General features: G+C 41.6%; 1 protein-coding gene across 1 annotated transcript in view; it reads left to right on the top strand.

Annotated features, from left to right (window-relative positions):
• The window catches only part of fes (FES proto-oncogene, tyrosine kinase), a 135,018-nt gene that overhangs the window by 112,254 nt on the left and 2,661 nt on the right, over positions 1 to 20,103 (top strand). Inside the window, exons 17-18 of the mRNA XM_028791400.2 lie at positions 784 to 941; positions 6,233 to 6,355. Of these exons, the coding sequence (XP_028647233.1) occupies positions 784 to 941; positions 6,233 to 6,355 (281 nt within the window). The remainder of the gene's footprint in view (positions 1 to 783; positions 942 to 6,232; positions 6,356 to 20,103) is intronic.

The following is a 20,103-nucleotide window of genomic DNA, read 5'->3' as shown; positions in this document are numbered from 1 at the left end:
TGTCTTGAATTGACAACCACCCAGATATTTTTTTAGCAGTTCAAAAAAGGTGGAAATCACATGGTGTCAAATCTGGTGAATAAGGAAGATGTGGCAACACCTCAAACTTCAGTTTCTCCAGACAAGCCTTGGTTAGTTCTTAGCATTGTGGGTGTCATTGTCTTACAGCAAAAGGACTCCTTGAGTTAGCAGTCCCTGCCACTTGGATCAAATAGCAGGCTTCACATTGGTCTCCAGCAAGTCACAGTAACTTGCACTAGTGACTGGAATACCCCTCGGCATGTAGCGCTCGACAATAACTTGGGGGCACGAGTGGCTTTGAGGACAAAAGAAAACCTTTTATTCTGCTGGAATCCAGGCAGGTGGTGCAAGTGCATTGAGAAGGGTGGAGACTCCACTGAGAAATGACATGAACAGTTTAGTTAAGGTTCATTCAATTTTCTAATAAATCCCATTTTCTAACTTTACCTTGACTCCCCCTCGTATGTTTGTTATATTTGCACTTCATATATGCCAGTAAATACTTAATGCTCAAACATAACCTTGTTCACACTGGTCTGCTTCTATCCAATTTTTTATCTCTTTTATATTTCTAAGATTTTATAAAAGGAATTGAAATGAATGAGCTGACTTTTCTAGGGCAATTCCAAAGTTATCAAAAAGCAGATACTGTATATAGTGAAAAATTATGTTTTCAGTAACTGGAACTGTGCTTTATCACATCTTTCATGGGCCTACTTTGTGAATTTTCTGAGATGATTACATTTCTCCATTTTCTTTAAGGGACTTGGCAGCAAGGAACTGTTTGGTGACAGAAAGAAATGTTGTGAAAATAAGTGATTTTGGGATGTCCCGCGAGGAGGCGGATGGAGTCTACTCAGCTACAGGAGGCATGAAGCAGATCCCAGTCAAATGGACTGCTCCAGAGGCCCTGAATTATGGTATGGAGTTATAGCTTGGTAAAGTATTTGTTTAGTGGGTCGTAAGCATTTTTGCCTAACTTATTATTAAAGTACTTTAACGGACACCAGTGTCGACAGATCTTGATTTTTAAGAAGAATAAATTGCATGAGTCATGTAAGTAAAAGCTAGGCCTTCAGGTGTAAGACTATCTTCATCTTTATTGCAACTTTGCCACTTATTTTTTTTTACCTCCATGATACCGCATCACACGTTTTAGAGGTTAAGCGTCCTGTCCTTTGTGATTTGATGGATATTTTCAAATTCAATATTCTTTTAAATGGATATTTTGTCACAAGAAATCTTATACTCTGATAAGTCGGTGTCCATAATTGCCTTAGGAGAGCTGGTGAACTGTAAGGAGCAGACAGAGCTAGTTAGGTATGTTTTTGAAATGGGCCTCAATTGGACTGAGCCCACTATGAAGAAGAGACACCCTCACAGTTAAAAGCCCGTCTAGTCACGTGAGCTGAGGAAGTTCATCTTTGACTCTTCTGGCTTAGATTTCTGCTTTTGTAAGTTTGTGTCCTGGAAGTCCAATGATGCAGCCTGTGTAGGACGCACTGCCCAGGTGATGTGAACCCGGGTACATATTACTTTGTAGTCTTGAGAATTCCTGTGTGTGGGGATGATGGCCGAGAATCTGTTATTGGATACCCATCTCATGAAGCCACCTTAAGTAGTGAGGTTGCCACTCATTGCAGACAGATCTGAGCTTTGAGAGTCCTAGTGGCTTCACCTTGACTCAGTACGGCTTTGCAGTACAAGCAGGACACTACATTTTTGACAATCGATTACATTAAATCTCCAGGGGCCTCATGTATAAACGGTGTGTACGCACAGAAATGTTGCGTACGAACCTTTCCACGCTCAAATCGCGATGTATAAAACCTAAACTTGGCGTAAAGCCACGCACATTTCCATGGTAACTCATACCCTGGCGTACGCAATTTCTCCGTTCGGTTTTGCAGACTGGCGGCACCCAGCGTCAAAGCAGTGCTACTGTTCTGTGTGGTCACCCTTTCTTTCTTAGATGCACATTCCTGACGCGGCTTTATAAATACACTGAAACTAACTGCATATTGTTTATTAGTGTAATGCATCTGATTGTAATTAAACTGCAGCAATATAATAGTCCAGGAATAGCCATAGTATTCCAAATACCATAACTGCTTTAGCGTTGTTACACTCAATGCATCTTCTTCTTCTTTCAGCTGCTCCCGTTAAGGGTTGCCACAGCAGATCATCTTTTTCCATATTACTCTCACTGCACCACTCGGAGTATTTATATCACTGTATCTGAGTGAGGAATCACAGCAGCAGCTGATCGGAAAGAGAATTATCAGTATACAGCAAGAAGTAGACGCTGCCTGAGCCACGGCAAAACGTTTCAGAGACTTTCCTGTACGGACTTTGCGGTTTAGAAAAAGTTTCATCCCAAGAACTATAAACGCACTCAATCAGTCCATCAAGTGCTCCTTGTAGAACTGTTTGTACTTATAAGTACAATTACCTCACTGTAAACTTGCACTACAGTTATAATATTGCACAACCTGCGCCATTTTATAAAGCGCGTATTTACATATGATGACAATGTCATTTTTAAGATGAAATGCAGCAAAATATGTTGATTATATTATACAGATAAAACTTTAACTTCATTTAAATAATCTGTATTGTTAATAATTAAATATGTGAGGACACGGTGCCGCAGCGCTCGCTAGTTCAGGGATTGTTCCTGCATTGTGTTGTATTCTTGCTGGTGCTGACGCGACACTGGAAGGATAGACGGATATAATAATTAAACATGTACTACTAAGATATTTCAATGTTCCTTAAAAGTTTTGAAGAATCAGCGTTCTAAGCTTACAAATGGCTTCCCGTCTATTACAGAGCTGATTGTGTGGCGATTGGGTATTTGGAGAAAGAAAAGTAAGGACAGGAATTGGAGGTTAGTACGTTTGAAAGAGACAGTACTTCTGTAATAAATTATTTCATCGAAGGTCGTGCATGGCGCAGCAAGCCTCTTGCGTCAGATATGAACAAGCACTGCGCCACCGTGTTCCCATGTTTAATAACATGGTTTCATTCCTATTATCATGAAAAAGATATCACGTATACATCTCAGTATTTTAATTATTCAGAGAGATGTAATATCACGAATGTAATGGATTCTGTGTCCTGTCGGAGAAAGAGAAAGCCCATTTAAGAAGCAGGTAGTGATTCACACATGTAGAGCACATAGAAGATCAAATACAAAACAAAGCATTTAACGTGTTACTTTAGTTATAATGGGATTTGAGAAACTAGTAAATTAAACGATTTTAAGATGAAGTTTATGATGTTCTACTTTAATGGCAAAATAAACTACGTGATTAAAGTGGAAATTTCGAGATTAAAGTTAACATTTTGTGCTTTTTTCCCACTGTGTGCCTATTTTTTTTTGTCTGTACCCTAATAAGCTTTCATATGACACTCAGACAGTGGGCTACGACTCACCTTTTCACGGTGACTTTGATATGTGATTTCTTTTTTATTTCGGGCACTGTGCGACTTTGTGAACTTGAGCTTTCGAGTTTCTCTGACACTCTGTCACTCGATCAACTTCCTTTTGTTGATTATACCACTGTTTAAACCAACAAATAGTACGTTTTTACTTTGCCTCCACTTGGTATTTGCTGAAATTCTTATATTTCCCCCCGTGCTTTTCCCATTGTCTTTACACAGAAGGCTATTTATATTGATTTGCATATTCAAAGAGGCGTAATTCTGGGAGGAGTTGTGGCGGGACAGAAGGCGTATGCACGTACGTTACTTTTCACGCTGATTGGGATTTATATAGCGGACGAACGTGGAAGTTTGTGTACGTACAGATTCCTGCATCTGGATTTTTTCCGCTTTTGTGCTTACGCCATGTTATAGTGTGAGTTCTACGCACGGCGTTATGCATGAGGCCCCTGATGTTTTAGAAAACGCTGCCATCAATTAATGGATCTTTAGTTCTGAAGTAAAATGGATGGAAAGGAATGATGGCCCAAATGGAGAAAGGGAGAGTGACTTTAGCAAGGAGAAGAAATGCAGAGGGAAAATACTACCAAGTGAAATGGAATACATTTTTTTTTGTTGGATTTGCTTATATTTTTGGATCTTAAGAAAGCTCAGGCACCAGTCTTCACATGTTGTTTAATTTGTATTTTAATAGCATTAGAAATGGGACTTGTCTTAATCTGACACTTTGTGACTTTGTCTGAGATTTGACAGTAAAATAAAGCTGAATCAGAGAAATTGTGGAGTTGTCAAGAGAAAGAAGAGAATTGTTTGCTATTTGGTGGCATTTGCAGGTGGAGGTGCAGGCACAGCATTACGAGAAATAGTGAGGGGGGTATGGAAGAAATTCCAGGAGAGGTCAACTTTATTTACTTCTAAAGGGATCACTCTGGCACAGAAAGGAAAAATGTAAGAAAGCTGTGTGAGGAGTAGTTTAGTATATGGGAATGAGATGTGACGGATGAAGATGGAATTAAAGCAAAGCTGGAAAGAACAGAAATGAGAGTCAGATGAACATAAATATGTAATATCATGGAGTTAGGGAAAGACTTGACGTGGAGAGGACTGGTATTATGCTGTGGAGCAAGAGATTAGTGTGGTCCGGATTGAAAGGCAGAAGATGATTGAGTGAAGAGGTGCACAAAAGGGAAGACAGGGAGGAATTAGGCCAAGTGGGAGGCTAAAGAAGTTGGGATGTGGTGGCAGATGAAACAAGTAGAATGGTCTCACCACAAAGAATTCCCAGGATCTGTGGAGAGTGGGCGAAAAGATTTGGGGCCATCGGGCTAATCTGCGTAAACCTTTGGTGATGATGATAATGACAATGTCTGAAGTTCAAATGAAGAGTAGATTGTTTCTTAAGGCACACATTTCCTGTGTTTCAATTCTACAAGGACACTGTTATTAAATTGTAATATCAGCTATGGAGGTTGTGGACCACCCAGGCTGGCACTGCCTCCTGAACCCGATATAGACGAGCGTGGGACACAAGTTCAAGGTACACACTATTTTTATTTTTCCTTTTTTACCTTGTGGGAAACGCCTTCCCCCATTTCCCACAGGCACAACACAGTCTCAGCACAAGCACAGCACAAATCCTTCCTTCTCTCTTTTTTCTTCCTTTCTCCTCCACTCCTCTGGTCAAGCTTCATCTCCCTCCTGCTGACTCTGGCTCCCCGAGTAGTGGCTGCTGGCTCCTTTTATAAGGTGTTGGCGGAAGAACTGCCCATAAGGGTGCAGTAGCTCCTGCTGCAGCACCCCCTGGTGGCACCTACGGATCCCAACAGGGCTGCACCAAACTCCAACTCCCATGAAGCCCTGCGGGAGTCTGGGGCACCACTGTAACCCAGGGGGGTTGCGACCTAGCGTCCCGGGGGAGGTAATGCTCTGTGGCCATGCTTGGTCCTCCCAGTATGGAGGCGTCCCAGCTGGGCAAGGGCCCTAGCCACACACTACAAGGTATAGCCCTTCTGCTTTTCAGCACCCTTATTATAGCATTTTGAATACATTTAGAAAACTGAAACAGTCCTATGGCCATCTAGATTTGCTTTTTACACCATTTTCAGTAATCACCGTTGAAGACTTCTTTTAGGAAGTTCTTTTGACAGTCTGACAGGACAGACAAGTAAGGGTGACCCCTGCTGCCAACACACTTGAGATCCCCCTTAGCAATTGCGAGGTTGCTCAGTCATATTGTCAATTGTTCACAAATGGCTTTGCTCCCAATCAATTTTATTTTGAAACTGTACAAAAGCTAATGTGATGGTGAAACAAATCTTGGTTTAAAAAACGACTTTCTTTTAAGCTCTGTATCACTGTTGCATTAACTTTAAAACCTTAACAGCCAGTACAAGACATCTGACTGATGAAGTGAAAGGAAAAGTTTACCCACTGAAAGGTAGTAATATAAAATGCACAGAGATGTCAAATTCTCATATTTCTTTCTTTTCTGGCTTTTTGTATTTAACCCCCATTTGGTTTTGCAGCCTTCTGACTCAGTGTGAGGGGGTGAATCAAAGAACATTTCTGAAAACGAACGCCCCTGGAAACCACTTAACAGGTTCATTACAATTCTGTTGAAACCGAAGCACAGAAAGTGCTGTCATTTTTACAGCAATTCCTTTTTTGAAAAGCAAATCCAGTGTGCTGCCTGTCTAAACCAGTAAAGGCAGGTTTCCTTGTGGCCTTTCAGTGCCTCACCACTGCCATCTACCTGTTCTTGCAGGACGCTACACCACAGAGAGTGATGTCTGGAGTTTTGGAATCCTGTTATGGGAGACTTTCTCCAGGGGTTTGACCCCTTACACCTCCATGTCTAATCAGCAGACAAGAGAAGAAATCGAGCAGGGTAAGGTTACCTACATATTTTCTTATTTGTATTTATCAGAATATCTTTATTGTCATTGTAACAAATACAATGAAATTAGGTGCAGTCCCTGCGGTGTCAAAATATAAATAAATATAATTACAAAAGGATAAGAAAGGATACGAAGAAATAAGGTAGAACAGCAGGCAGGTCTGGCAGGGAGTCCAGCACTTCACCAACTACAGGACCAGCCATGGTGCTGCTGAAGGTGACGCCTCAATGGCAGAGGAACTGAACCGCTTCTTTGCTCGCTTTGAGATGGAACTACCAGAGGCAGCTATTACACACACAGCAGCAACTCACAACAACATTGCCCACTCCCTTAGGGTGGAGGTACACGAAGTGAGACGTTCGTTCCAGGCTGTCAATCCGAGGAAGGCAGCAGGTCCTGATGGTGTCCCTGGGCGTATGTTAAGGAGCTGTGCAGAGCAGCTGGCTGGGGTTTTTACAAAGATCTTTAACCTGTCACTCTCCCAGGCTTCAGTTCCTCCCTGTCTGAAATCCTCCATCTTACTCCCTTTAAAAAAAAAAATTGCCCATAACCTGCCTGAATGACTATCGGCCAGTAGCGCTCACCCCGGTGTTGATGAAGTGTTTTGAGAGACTGGTCCGGAGTCATATCATGTTCTTCACCCCTCCCTCCTTTAATGCACACCAATTTGCTTACAAGGCTAACAGGTCTACTGAGGACACTGTTGCTGCTGCTGCTCTCCACGCTACCCTGTCCCATCTGGAGCACCAGGGGAGCTACCCACGTCTCCTCTTTTTTGATTTTAGCTCTGCTTTTAACACCATCCTCCCTCACAGATTGGTGTGCAAGCTGCTAGCCCTGGGACTCCCGTATTCCACCTGTCTATGGATTAAAGACTTCCTGACAGACCGCACACAAAGGGTTATGGTGGGCCCTCACATCTCCTCAGCCATCAGCATCAGCACCGGCTCTCCTCAGGGGTGTGTGCTGAGCCCCCTGCTCTTCATGCTGTGCACACATGACTGCGCCCCCGCCCACTACAGCAACACCATCGTCAAAATTGCAGACAACACCACTGTGGTGGGGCTCATCGGGGAGGATGAATCTGCCTACAGGGGCGAAGTGGAGCGGCTGACAGCATGGTGTACTGACAACAACCTGCTCCTGAACACAAGTAAGACCACGAAGCTCGTTGTGGACTTCAGGAAAAAGAAAACGGACATCAAACCACTCTACATCGGAGTGGACTGTGTGGAGAGGGTGTCACACTTCTGCTTCCTGGGAGTCCACATCATGGAAGACCTGTCCTGGAGTGTGAACACAGCTGAGCTGGCGAAGAAGGCTCAGCAGAGATTTTATTTCCTGAGAGTCCTCAGGAAAAATAACATCCCTCAAAAACTGCTGGTGTCCTTCTATCGCTGCTCTATCGAGAGTATCCTGTGTTACTGCCTCTGCGTGTGGTTTTCCAACTGCACAACAGCACAGAGGAAAACACTTCATCGGATCGTAAAGACTGCCCAGCAGTTCATCGGCTGCTCTTTACCCTCTCTGGATGAACTGCACAGCTCTCGCTGTCTCAGGAAAGCAGAAAACATCTTAAAAGATTCCTCACACCCTGCTCATGACATGTTCCAACTGTTGCCATCAGGCAAAAGACATAGGAGCATCAAAACAAAAACTAATAGACTGAATAACAGTTTCTACCTGTTGCTATTAGGGCACTGAATGCCACGTAATCACCTCCAATGCAGCAGTGCAATAGATGACATCTTGTGCAATAGTGTTCATGTGCAATTAAGGTCTTATGTTGAATGTATGTATTCTATCTTATTTCTTCTTATCCTTTTGTATTTATTTATATTTTGACACCGCAGGGACTGCATCTAATTTGGTTGTATTTGTTACAATGACAATAAAGATATTCTGATTTAACACATTCTGAAAACTAAACCAATGAGGAACACGTCTGAGATTATTTGTCCCTTTCTTTCAAATTTATAAAGCCTTTCAGGAAGCATTAGTCAGGATCAGGATTAACCTAAAGTGTTACTTATTGCCAGGTAGTGATGAACATTTAATGTCAAATCTGATTCTGTAAGCATACAGCTTCATGTATTTGATAGAAACCGAGTGACGCCTTGTAGGACTGCAGTAAGATCCGCCTAGGCCAGAGGTGGGCAAAGCCGATCCTGGAGAGCCGCAGTGGCTGCAGGTTTTTGTTCCAACCCAGTTTCTTAATGAGAAGTCAATTATTGCTAATGAAGCACTTATTGCTCAAGTGACATTTTTCTGCTTCATTTTAGTGGTCTCTCTTGTTAAGGTTCCTCACCCTTCATTGCTTATTTCAGTCTTAAACAGAGGCATTCACTGTTTTAATGGCTTATTAGCAATATGATGCAAATGACAATGGATCATTTATGATTTGAAGCCTAAAACAGATCATTTTCAATCTGTCGCATTTTACTCTTAAGTGTTTTATTAAACCAAATAAATAGTGAATGATGAATCCACACAGGTGTATATGGAGAGCTGCTGGCTCCATTGTCATTTGCATCTTATTACTAACCAGCAAGCCCGCGATTCTTGAAGGAATCGCAAATCCAAGAATGGCAATCACATCATGGAGGGTGGGTGCGTCCTGGGAAATGTCATTTAATTAAATAAACATTTGTAGTAAAGCGGTTTCTTTTTGGAGCTGTGACTCATGTGGTTGTGGTGTTTCAGAAGCGCGTTGTAGGCGCCTTGTTTCCATCAGGACGTAAATGCACGACAATATCGCGGTGAAACGGAGGCTCATCGTCATCACTTTGAAACTCAATTGCCACTTCATTAACGATGGGAACATTGTATTGTCTCGGATCCTGTTCTTTGTCCTTTATTAGCACTAAGGCAATTGTAGTTGGTGCCACACCGTCCGCCTCTGCTTTTGTATTGGCTTCTCTTTCAACCTCATGTAGCATTTTTATAGAGTTTGCTAATGGGTGATTGTTTATGACTTCAGCTACGTTTCTCATTATTAGCTCTGTGGTTGATATACTGCGTCATCTAGATGTAACACGTACATTTGGACACATTTGCAGTGGTGATTTGGCTCAGGGTGCACTGTTCCAATCTGATGCAATATTTGTCAACACACGCGAAAGCAGTATGGGCCATTCCCGGGGGGGAAGCCAGTGCGTGATGAAATATCATGGAGGGTGGGTGCGTCCTGGGACAGTTCATTTCAACGCGCTTCTGTTATTGTTTTTCTTCATGCAGTCTCGTTTTTGTTTTTTTATGGCTGTGCCATCGTATATGCGGTGGTGTGGCCGGTCGCGTCCAGGCAGCTGTACAACCTGGCGTGCACGCTTTAAATCAGGTTTAGTTCACAGGTCGTAGGCATGGTAAAGTTTCCATTTAATTCAATAACCCCATTTGAACTAAAGCGAACTTTGTGTAGGCGCCTTCGTTCATTGTTTTTATCCATGTTGTTTGGGTGCCACCTACTGACTCTGGGAAGCCGCTGCATTTGACTCTGGGGCGGGCGCCGCCGCGTTTTCGAATGCCGCTGCGTTTGACTCTGGACTCTGCGGCGGGCGCCAAGACCGCAGTGCGCATGCATGCGTTTGACTCTGGACTCTGGGGCGGGCGCCAAGGCCGCAGTGCGCATGCGTGTGTTTGATTCTGGACTCTGGGGAGGGCGCCAAGGCCGCAGTGCGTCCGCCGTGCATAAATAAACTGTGGTTTAGTAAGACAGATAAGAAGCCATTTAAACAGTGAATGCAGCTGTTTAAGACTGAAATAAGCAATGAAGCGTGGGGAACCTTAACAAGGGAGACCACTAAAATGAAGCAGAAAAATGTCACTTGAGCAATAAGTGCTTCATAAGCAATAATTGACTTCTCATTAAGAAACTGGGTTGGAACAAAAACCTGCAGCCACCGCAGCCCTCCAGGATCGACTTTGCCTACCTCTGGCCTAGGCGGACTACCATTTGTGACAGATGTGGGGAAATGGGGACACCGTGGCATGTGTTATGCATCTTCTTGTTTTTGATTGTTTTCTCTAAACATACTAATCTTAACTTTAAACACACTGACACGACAAGCATTTATGTGTATGAGGCAGGCCTGGCGAAAAGCTTGCGACATTGGGTGGGCCACAGGGGTAGTATTTTCATCGGGGCAGGGCGACAGACAGTTTGGTGGTTGCATGCTGATGGTTAAATGGGTTAAATTATATTTTGGTATTGATATCACCATAATAAACCAAAGATATGTCAAAGAATGTAAATGTATAAGCAATCAAATTTCAGGTAGAATTTATAGAGCCTACAGTGGGTCAGTTTTAGTAACACATATTTTACCCAAAAAAATTTGAAAACCAACCTGGATATGTAAAGATGTCTAAATATGTTCAAGTGGTCTTCAGTGTACTTAGATACTGTATGTAGTACATGTATTTTTACATTAACTTTCTGCATTTTCTTCTTCTTAAATAAACTGACAAATGCATCCTCATCTGTGCCTACTTTACAGCATTCTCATGAGATACTGTTACAAGATTCTGGTTCATGGAGCGCAGAGCACTGAAAGGGTGTTAGTACTCAAGTGAGTGTGAAGAACGAGTCCTCACCTGCAGCTGTTGACACATCCACAACTAGGGCAGAAACGTACAGTACATGTTATGAAAGCCTGCAGTTACAGTTTTATGTTGTTGCGGGCGTTTCAAAACAACTGAGAAGTCAGAATTAGAGGAAAACTTTTTTAGCAACACTGGCTTAACAACATGGAATTTCACAATTTTGACCACTTCAGAAAAAACCACAACAGCTGAAGCAACTCCATATCGAGAAGTGTGCTTGACTTTAGTAGCAAGCAAAAAGAAATGTAACCAATTGCATCATAAATGTTGTAAGTCAAATAAGGTGTCAGTCAAATAAGCAAATGTAATCTAAGTGTAGCAAGCATAAGACGACTTGTAAATTCTCCTCTGTAGGCCTGCTCTCCATCTCTGATCAAGTCCTATCTAAAATGCTCACCATTTGTCAGCTGATGACATTGTAGGCTATGAGACATTCAGACCGATCTTGCTGTGGAGTTCACAAAATTAGTGAGTAAGCAAAGTGACTGTCCTTTGGTGCTAGGTAGAAAGCTTCTGAGCTGATGTGCCATCAGTACACTACTTGAGCAGTTTATTATTGTCCCCTCCTAGATTTTCCAGTGTGTCGATAGATGCCTGTACTCTACATGATTTGCATGGCACAGGCCAACATGCCGAGACTGAAATAAGGCACTAAGTGGGCTTCAAATTGCCAAGAAGATGCATGGGAAGAAAATGGTGTCACTGTAGCTGTCAAGAAATAAATCCCTAAAGCTTTCTTTGGGAGGTCAATTGAGGTATTGTTATCTTCAGAAACCCTTCAAAGAATATCAAGAAAGACTTCATTTTCCACCGCACATGTGGCATCATGGTGTCTGGCCCAGAGAAGTTCCAACAAAATCCTCAGACTGCATGACTGTGGACATAACGATACCAAGAAATGAGTACAGGGAGCTAGGCAAGTCAATGAAACATTTGGCACATTTAGAAATGGGCCTGCTAGCTACACGCGTGGCCTTTCAGCCCACTCACCCCGATGCTCCATCTGCAGAGCCCATGGAGATCCGGAAGTGACATGATTGACGTTTTTAAAATTATGAAGGGATCTACAGTCCAGAAAGAGTAGTAAAGCTGATGGACAATTGTATTATTCAAGAGTTTGTGCTAAGGGACCTTTAAAACCAGACGATGTTATTTTGAGGGATTTAAGTAGATAGGACTGGTGAGCTTTGTTGGGCTGAATGGCCCGTTCTCATCTAAAATTTTGTAATGTTCTAATTAGTACAGCAGAGCCAGGCTGTTAGTTTGAAATGAGTTCAACAAGAACACAGGGACACAGTTGGAAACATAATTAAAGAATAAGTTTGATATTTTTGAAGTTTAAGTTATTTTTTCAAAATCAAGATATGTATTCATTTCCCACGGGACATTGTATTCTGAAGTGAAAAATTTCTGTGAATTTTAAAAAAATATGTGGTGTGCTTTTCTAAGGTGAAGGTTTTTCAAATGAGCAAAAAAACTTTAAAACTGCTTGAGTAGCTCAATCACAAGTGTTATCAAATATTCATCCATGACTTGCGACTGCACACATATGGCAAAACAACATATTCATATCATGTCAGGGAAGAAAATAAGCAAAAAAGTGAGCCATTGCTGTGAGATTCACCACATTAAATGGAGACTGGCTGTGTGCTTCTCTTCACTATTCGTTTCCTCCATGGCGAAATACATAACATCCTTTACAGGTAAATTTCACACAAACATTGGTAAAGGTTTTCTTCTCAGAGAGAACCATACAGTCGTGGCCAAATGTTTTGAGAATGACACAAATATTAATTTTCATAAAGTTTGCTGCCTCAGTTTTTATGATGCCAATTTGCATATCCTCCAGAATGTTGTGAAGAGAGATCAGATGAATTGTAATTAATTGCAAAGTCCCTCTTTGCCATGAAAATGACTTTAATCCTAAAAAACCCATTTCCACTACTGCTGTGAAGAAGGCTTCAGGGCAACCAAGAAAGTCCAGCAAGCGCCAGGACCTTCTCCTAAAGTTGATTCAGCTGCGGGAACCACTAATGTACAGCCTGCTTAGGAATGGCAGCTGGCAGATGTGCGTGCATCTGCACACACAGTGAGGCAAAGACTTTTGGAGGATGGCCTGGTGTCAAGAAGGGCAGCAAAGAAGCCAAGAAAAACATCAGGGACAGACTGATATTCTGCAAAAGGTACAGGGATTGGACTGCTGAGGGCTGCTGGGGTAAAGTCATTTTCTCTGAGGAATCCCCTTTCCGATTGTTTGAGACATTCGGAAAAAAGAAAGGGCTGATGGTAGCGCTGCTCACCTTTTGTCATGCCAACAGTAAAGCATCCGGAGACCATTCATGTGTGGGGTTGCTTCTCAGCCAAGGGAGTGCAGGGCTCACTCACAATCCTGAGCCATGAATAAGGAATGGGACCCAAACATCCTCCAAAACAAGCATTTCCCAACTATCCAAGAACAGTTTGGTGACCAACAATGCCTTTTCCAGCATGATGGCGCACCGGGCCATAAGGCAAAAGTGATAACTAAGTGGCTCGGGGAACAAACCATTGAAATTTTGGGTCCATGGCCGGGAAACTCCCCAGACCTTAATCCCATTGAGAACTTGTGGTCAATCCTCAAGAGCTGGGTGGAAAAACAAAAACCCACAAATTCTGACAAACTCCAAGCATTGATTATGCAAGAATGGGCTGCCATCAGTCAGAATTTGGCCCAGAAGTTGATTGACAGCCTGCCAGGGTGGACTGCAGAGGTCTTGAAAAAGAAGGGCCAACACTGCAAATACTGACTCTTTGCATAAACTTAATGGAATTGACAATAAAAGCATTTGAAACGTTTGAAATGCTTGTAATTATACTTCAGTATACCACAGAAACATCTGACAAAAAGATCTAAAAACACTGAAGCAGCAAACTTTGTGAAAACCAACACTTAGGTCATTCTCAAAACTTTTAGCCATGACTGTAGACACGCAGAATAAATTATCAAGAAGTAAGGTAGAGAGAAGGACTATAGGGACCTTCAAATCTCGAGAAATTAGATAGTAGGACTGGCAAGCTTGTTGGTCTGAATGGCCCATTCTTGTCAAAAATGTCATAATAACACTGGCTCAGTATGTTATTGGTACGAATCCTCTCTGAGTGAGCTGCTTCAATATTTCAATGGTATCAGTTCACATCTCTGATCTGTCATAGTCACTCTTCCAGTGGACAACAGATTTATATTGTTGCATTTATGTGACTAGGAGGGGGATGATGATAAAATCCTCAAGGACCACGACTATGCTTTGGCTCCGGATCCAGCAGTTGTCAACCTAGTGCTTGATGAAAAGATGTCTCTCAGAGAGGAGATCCTCCAGCTGAGGGAACATATTGAGGCCCTTACAATGAAGCAGCGGTTTGGCATTCACCATTTTGCTGGCTCAGACAGAGATATTTGCTTTTTTAGAAGGCACGATGTCCAGTAGATTCATGTTATTATGTATTGTAGTATCAGTGGTGAGCATCACAATGGATGGATTCTCTGCTCTTTACATGGCTCTTTGAGGTGGCTCACTACCCTTAAAAGGACTGCACGTGTGACTGTGCAGAGTTGCTGTTTTTATGGTCACTCCTGCTATTGATGATGTAATGCCAGCTCATTCTTTTGGTGACTCATCTCTGGCTGATATAACTTGTCCAGCGCCATACATATTCACCCATCCCTGCAGAAAGTTTAATGACTAATTATTGAAATTCTGCTTTTTATTTATTTTTTTTAAATGAAGCCTAATCCTAATGTAATCACATGCTGTATTTGTCCCACGTACAGTCATGCCCGAAATTATCGGCACCCCTGGAATTTTCCAAGAAAATGCACCATTTCTCCCAGAAAATTGTTGCAATTACAAATGTTTTTGCATATACATGTTTATTTCCTTTATGTGCATTGGAACAACACGAACAGAGAAAAAAAGCCAAATCTGACATCATGTCACACAGAACTCCAAAAATGGGCCGGGCAAAATTATCGGCACCTTTTCAAAATTGTGGGTAAATCGTTTTATTTCAAGCATATGATGCTCATTTGAACTCACCTGTGGCAAGAAACAGGTGCTGGCAATATAGCAATCACACCTGAAGCCAGTTAAAATGGAGAAAAGTTGACTCAACCTTTCTGTTGTGTGTCTGAGTGTGCTACACTGAGCATGGAGAACAGAAAGAAGAGCAGAGAATTGTCTGAGGACTTGAGAACAAAAATTGTGGAAAAATATCAACAATCTCAAGGCTACACGTCCATCTCCAGAGATCTTCATGTCCCTTTGTCCACTGTGCGCAACATAATCAAGAAGTTCACAACACATGGCACTGTAGCTAATCTCCCTGGACGTGGACGGAAGAGAAAAATTGATAAAAGAATGCAACAAAGGATAGTCCGAATGGTGGATAAACAACCCCAATCAACTTCAAAACATATTCAAGCTGTTCTGCAGACTAGGGGTGCAACAGTGTCAGCTCGAACTATCCGTCAACATCTGAACGAAATGAAACGCTATGGCAGGAGAGCCAAGAGGACCCTACTGCTGACACAGAAACATAAAAAAGCCAGACTGGAGTTTGCCAAAATGTACTTGAGGAAGCCAAAATCCTTCTGGGCAAACGTCTTGTGGACAGATGAGTCCAGAGTAGAGCTTTTTGGTAAAGCTCATCATTCTACTGTTTACAGAAAACGAAATGAGGCCTACGAAGAAAAGAACACAGTACCTACAGTCAAACATGGTGGAGGTTCTAAGATGTTTTGGGGATGTTTAGCTGCCTCTGGCACTGGATGCCTTGACTGTGTGAAAGGCATCATGAAATCTGAAGACTGCCAAAAGATATTGGGGCGCAATGTAGGACCCAGTGTCAGAAAGCCGGGTCTGCGTCAGAGGTCATGGGTGTTCCAGCAGGACAATGACCCCAAACATACCTCTAAAAGCACTCAGAAATGGTTGAAGACAAAGCGCTGGAGAGTTCTGAAGTGGCCAGCAATGAGTCCGGATCTAAATCCGATTGAACACTTATGGAGAGATCTCAAAATTGCTGTTGGGAGAAGGCGCCCTTCAAATCTGAGAAACCTTGAGCAATTCGCAAAAGAAGAGTGGCCGGAAATTCCAGTTGAGAGGTGTAACAAGCTTATTGATGGTTATAGGAAGCGCTTGATTTCAGTTATTTTTTCCAAAGGGCGTGCAACCAAATATTAAGTTGAGGGTGCCAATAATTTTGTCCAGCCTGGTTTTTGAGTTTTGTGTGAAATGATGTCAGATTTGGCTTTTTTTTCTATGTTTTTTTGTGTTGTTCCAATGCACATAAAGGAAATAAACGTGTATACCAAAACATTTGTAATTGCAACAGTTTACTGGGAGAAATGGTGCATTTTCTGGAAAAATTCCAGGGGTGCTGATAATTTCGGCCATGACTGTAAGTTCACAGTAGACACAAGTTTTTAATACGTCCCGATTTCACCTTTGTAATTGTGGATGAAACTTGAAACATATTGTTTGAAGCCCTTCTCCTTTTAAGATCCCGATGTTTGACACAATGTTTGAATAATGTGACTTATGTCATTTACCAAAAGTCTGGGCACGTCTTGAAGCAATTGGTGAAAAAAGGCCACAGCTAGTCCATTTTGATATCAGCGCTGGAAGTGCAGCAGCTGGCTGATGTGGAATCTGAAAGAGAGTGTGTAACATAAAGCCTATTATTTATAAAGAGCATGAAAAATTATAGTTTTGTTGTGAGAAAGTGAACTCTATTGTCGTAAGCTGAGTGAATCACACATACATGAGAACTAGTCGTTTCAATAAGTTGGATGTAATATGAGAACAGTCGGCTTATCTGGGTTTGTCAGAGCCTATCATAACAAAAACTTTACTGAACAGAACATCATAGACTAAACAATTTTATCAAACTATTCTATTAATGGACAACAGCAAGCTTTGATAAATAACTGTAGTAATAAGATAGTTGAACTAAAATATTAATTATGCAGCAGTGCAGCTCAACTATGGAATGTGTGTGTGGGAACAGCTGAACATGCTGTGTTTAAATGATGCTACTTTAAAAGAAAAGAAAATGAGCCAGTAAGAAAATGTTTTAGTACATTTTCTTTTTCTGTAGGAATTGCCCACATTTAAAATTAGAGTGACCCTGACGCTCATTGGTTTTGGGGTGGGCTAAGGTTTTGAATGGGTGTGTCTGGACCACCCTGGAGTCAGATGCGAGAATTCTGGAGTCAGAGCGTGCATTCTTCTACTATGGTTTCTTGTTTTGTTTAGATTATGGAGGATATCAGATGGATTGCTTACTGTATATTTTCAAGTTAGTCATCAGTCTATTAATATGCTGTTTTCCTCAGTGTGTGTATTGATTTCAAAGAGCCAGTTGTCAAAGTTATTCTGCAGCTCCAGAGGGCACTGCTTTACACAAGGCTCTTTAGCTATTATTAACAAACCTACTGGATGGGGCAAAACCAAACTGTGAGCCTGCTGCTCTGGCCTTGACGCTGCAGTTCTGTGGGCTAATCTAGCTGAGTCAGTGCCTGGAGTGACTAACAAGTCGGTGTCATTAAGGAATTCAGAGTGTGCATCTTTAGTCGAGAAATCACAAACTTCTAACTGTCCCAAGTCAGCCGCAACTTACAATTTAGTATTTTGCAGGCAAACAACCACTATTTCATTTGGATGGAAGAGTTGTTAAAACATGCTTATGTTTATGTGACGAAAACCTCCACTCCAAGGCAAGCCACACACCCCAAGAAGCTAAAGAAAATAAAAAATGTGTACCTTTATTTAAAAAAGCACAAAGACAGCAATATAAATGGTCTCAGCAGCAGCTCTAACCATGTAATGACTCTCGATTTAGATGCTGAGAATGATGGGAGTTGGGGGTCTTCCCTTTTGCTAAAGGTCCTGCCTCCAGCACTAGTTTTACTGCATATCTTCTCAGTATCAAGTCTGCATCTTGAGATTCCTACACACACACCCAGAAGCACAAGCACCATATGCTCTGTCATGTGAGGGGTGATAAACCGTTTATGACTTCATATGTGAGAATCAGAATTGTGCATTCATCAGTATCTAGTGAACTGACTAAAGTTGTATGGTTTTGCTTCTTTGTTGTCACGTTTGAATTAGTTCTACAGTAATAAGTGATTTTAAAAGCCTGATTATAAACCATTACAGCATGAAACAAATCAATACACCTGCAGCTAAAGAGACCACCTTCATTTTTGCAAAATGTCGGAGCTGGAGGGAGCAGAAATGCAATGACTGAGAAGGAATCCATATGAAAGAACACGGGACTAAAATTCAGGCTTTTTAGGAGTATTTAGTATTGAATTACTATATACAAAGTTGCCATCCATTAAAGAAACTTTGTTTTCCAAATTTAAATAATTATCATTTATCCACTGTTTACCATTAATAAAGTATCATCTGTTTTAAATGATAAATAAAGGAAATGGGATCAGTATACACATCCAACAAGTCAATATTGAGTTTGCAAGCTGCATCTCCTAATGTTAACATTCAAAAGGATTACAATGAACTCCTGTCTGTGTGCTCAGAAATGTTGTTGTTGTCTTTAGCACAGGGGTCCTCAATCACAGTCCTGGAGGGCCGCAGTGGCTGCAGGTTTTTGTTCTAGCCCGGTTGCTTAATTAGAAAGCAATTCTTGCAAATAATTTAATTTCATGGCTTGTCAGTGCTCTGCTATGTCAGGTCATTCTCATATCCGAGATTTTCTTCCCCTTTCTAAGGTTATCAAATGACCTGAAGGCTAAAACGTATGAATAATTCTCAGTCCTTCACTTTTACTTGTCACTTTCCTTCCAAGTATTTAATTAAACCCAATAGTGCCTGATAAATACACACAAGTGTAAATAGTAACAAGCTAAATCGAGAAATGCTGGTCTCTTTTGTAATTTCCATGTTATTGCTAATTAAGAGCAATTAAAAACCAAGAATACAGCTGTTTAATACTAAAATAAACACTAAGGGTTCAAACTCTTAACGAGCGAGACTACTAAAGTGAAGCAGTGTTACTTGAGCAGTGAGTGCTTCTTATTAAGCAACTGGGTTGGAGCAAAAACCGGCAGCCACTGCGGCCCTCCAGGACCGTGATTGAGGACCCCTGTTTTAGCAGGTTTGCTTACTCACTACTGCAGGGGTGTCCAACTCCGGGTCTGGAGGGCCACAGCGGCTGCAGGTTTTCATTCTAACCTTTTTCCTAATCAGTGAGCAGTTTCCACTGCTAATTCACTTCTTTTCCCTTCAGTTTAATATCCTTGTTTTTAAGGATTCCGTCCTCTGAATTTAATCCTTTCTTCATTAAATGACAACCAAACAGAAATGAGACGTGAAACGAGCCAACAGATGACCAGCTGAACTGGGATTTCAAACTCCAACCAATCTCTTAATGAGAAGCCAAATCTTGCTGTTAATTAAGCCCATTATTTAATTCCATAGCTTGTTGCCGCTCTCATTCTGCCACATCAGACATTTCCAGAACTGTTGATTTGGTGATTTGAGAGATCAACCTTACCAAGACCATCACCTTTCTTTATTTTCAGATATTTTGTGATGGGCACAGGTGAGCTGGTCACATGGCAGCTTGTTCTGAGTCTCATTATTGTTTGGCTGCTAATTAAGGAAAAAGACAATTAAGGGGCTTGAGTCAAGTTAATTAAAACTAAGGCAAAAGAAGTTAATTAGCAGTAAAAACTGGTCACTAATGAAGAAGATGGTTAGAATGAAAACCTGCAGCCACTGTGGCCCTCCAGGACCAGAGTTCGACACCCATGATATAAAGCAGGGGTGGGCAAAGTCAGTCCTGGAGGGCCGCAGTGGCTGCAGGTTTTTGTTCCAACCCAATTACTTAATTAGAAAACAATTGTTGCCAATAATTTAACTTCATGGCTTGTTAGTGCTTTAACTTTGCCATGTTAAGTCATTCTTGTATCCTATTTTTTTTTCCTTTCTAAGGATATCATCCAAATGATTTGCAATCTAAAACGGATGAGTAATTCTCAGTCCTTCACTTTTTTCTCTTCCACTTTCCTTCCAAGTATTTAATTTAACCAAATAGTGCACAGTAAATACACACAAGTGTAAACGGTAAA

Source organism: Erpetoichthys calabaricus, chromosome 17 (genome assembly GCF_900747795.2).
Source record: "Erpetoichthys calabaricus chromosome 17, fErpCal1.3, whole genome shotgun sequence".
Classification (NCBI taxonomy): domain Eukaryota; kingdom Metazoa; phylum Chordata; class Cladistia; order Polypteriformes; family Polypteridae; genus Erpetoichthys; species Erpetoichthys calabaricus.
This window is presented reverse-complemented; position numbering and strand designations above follow the sequence as displayed.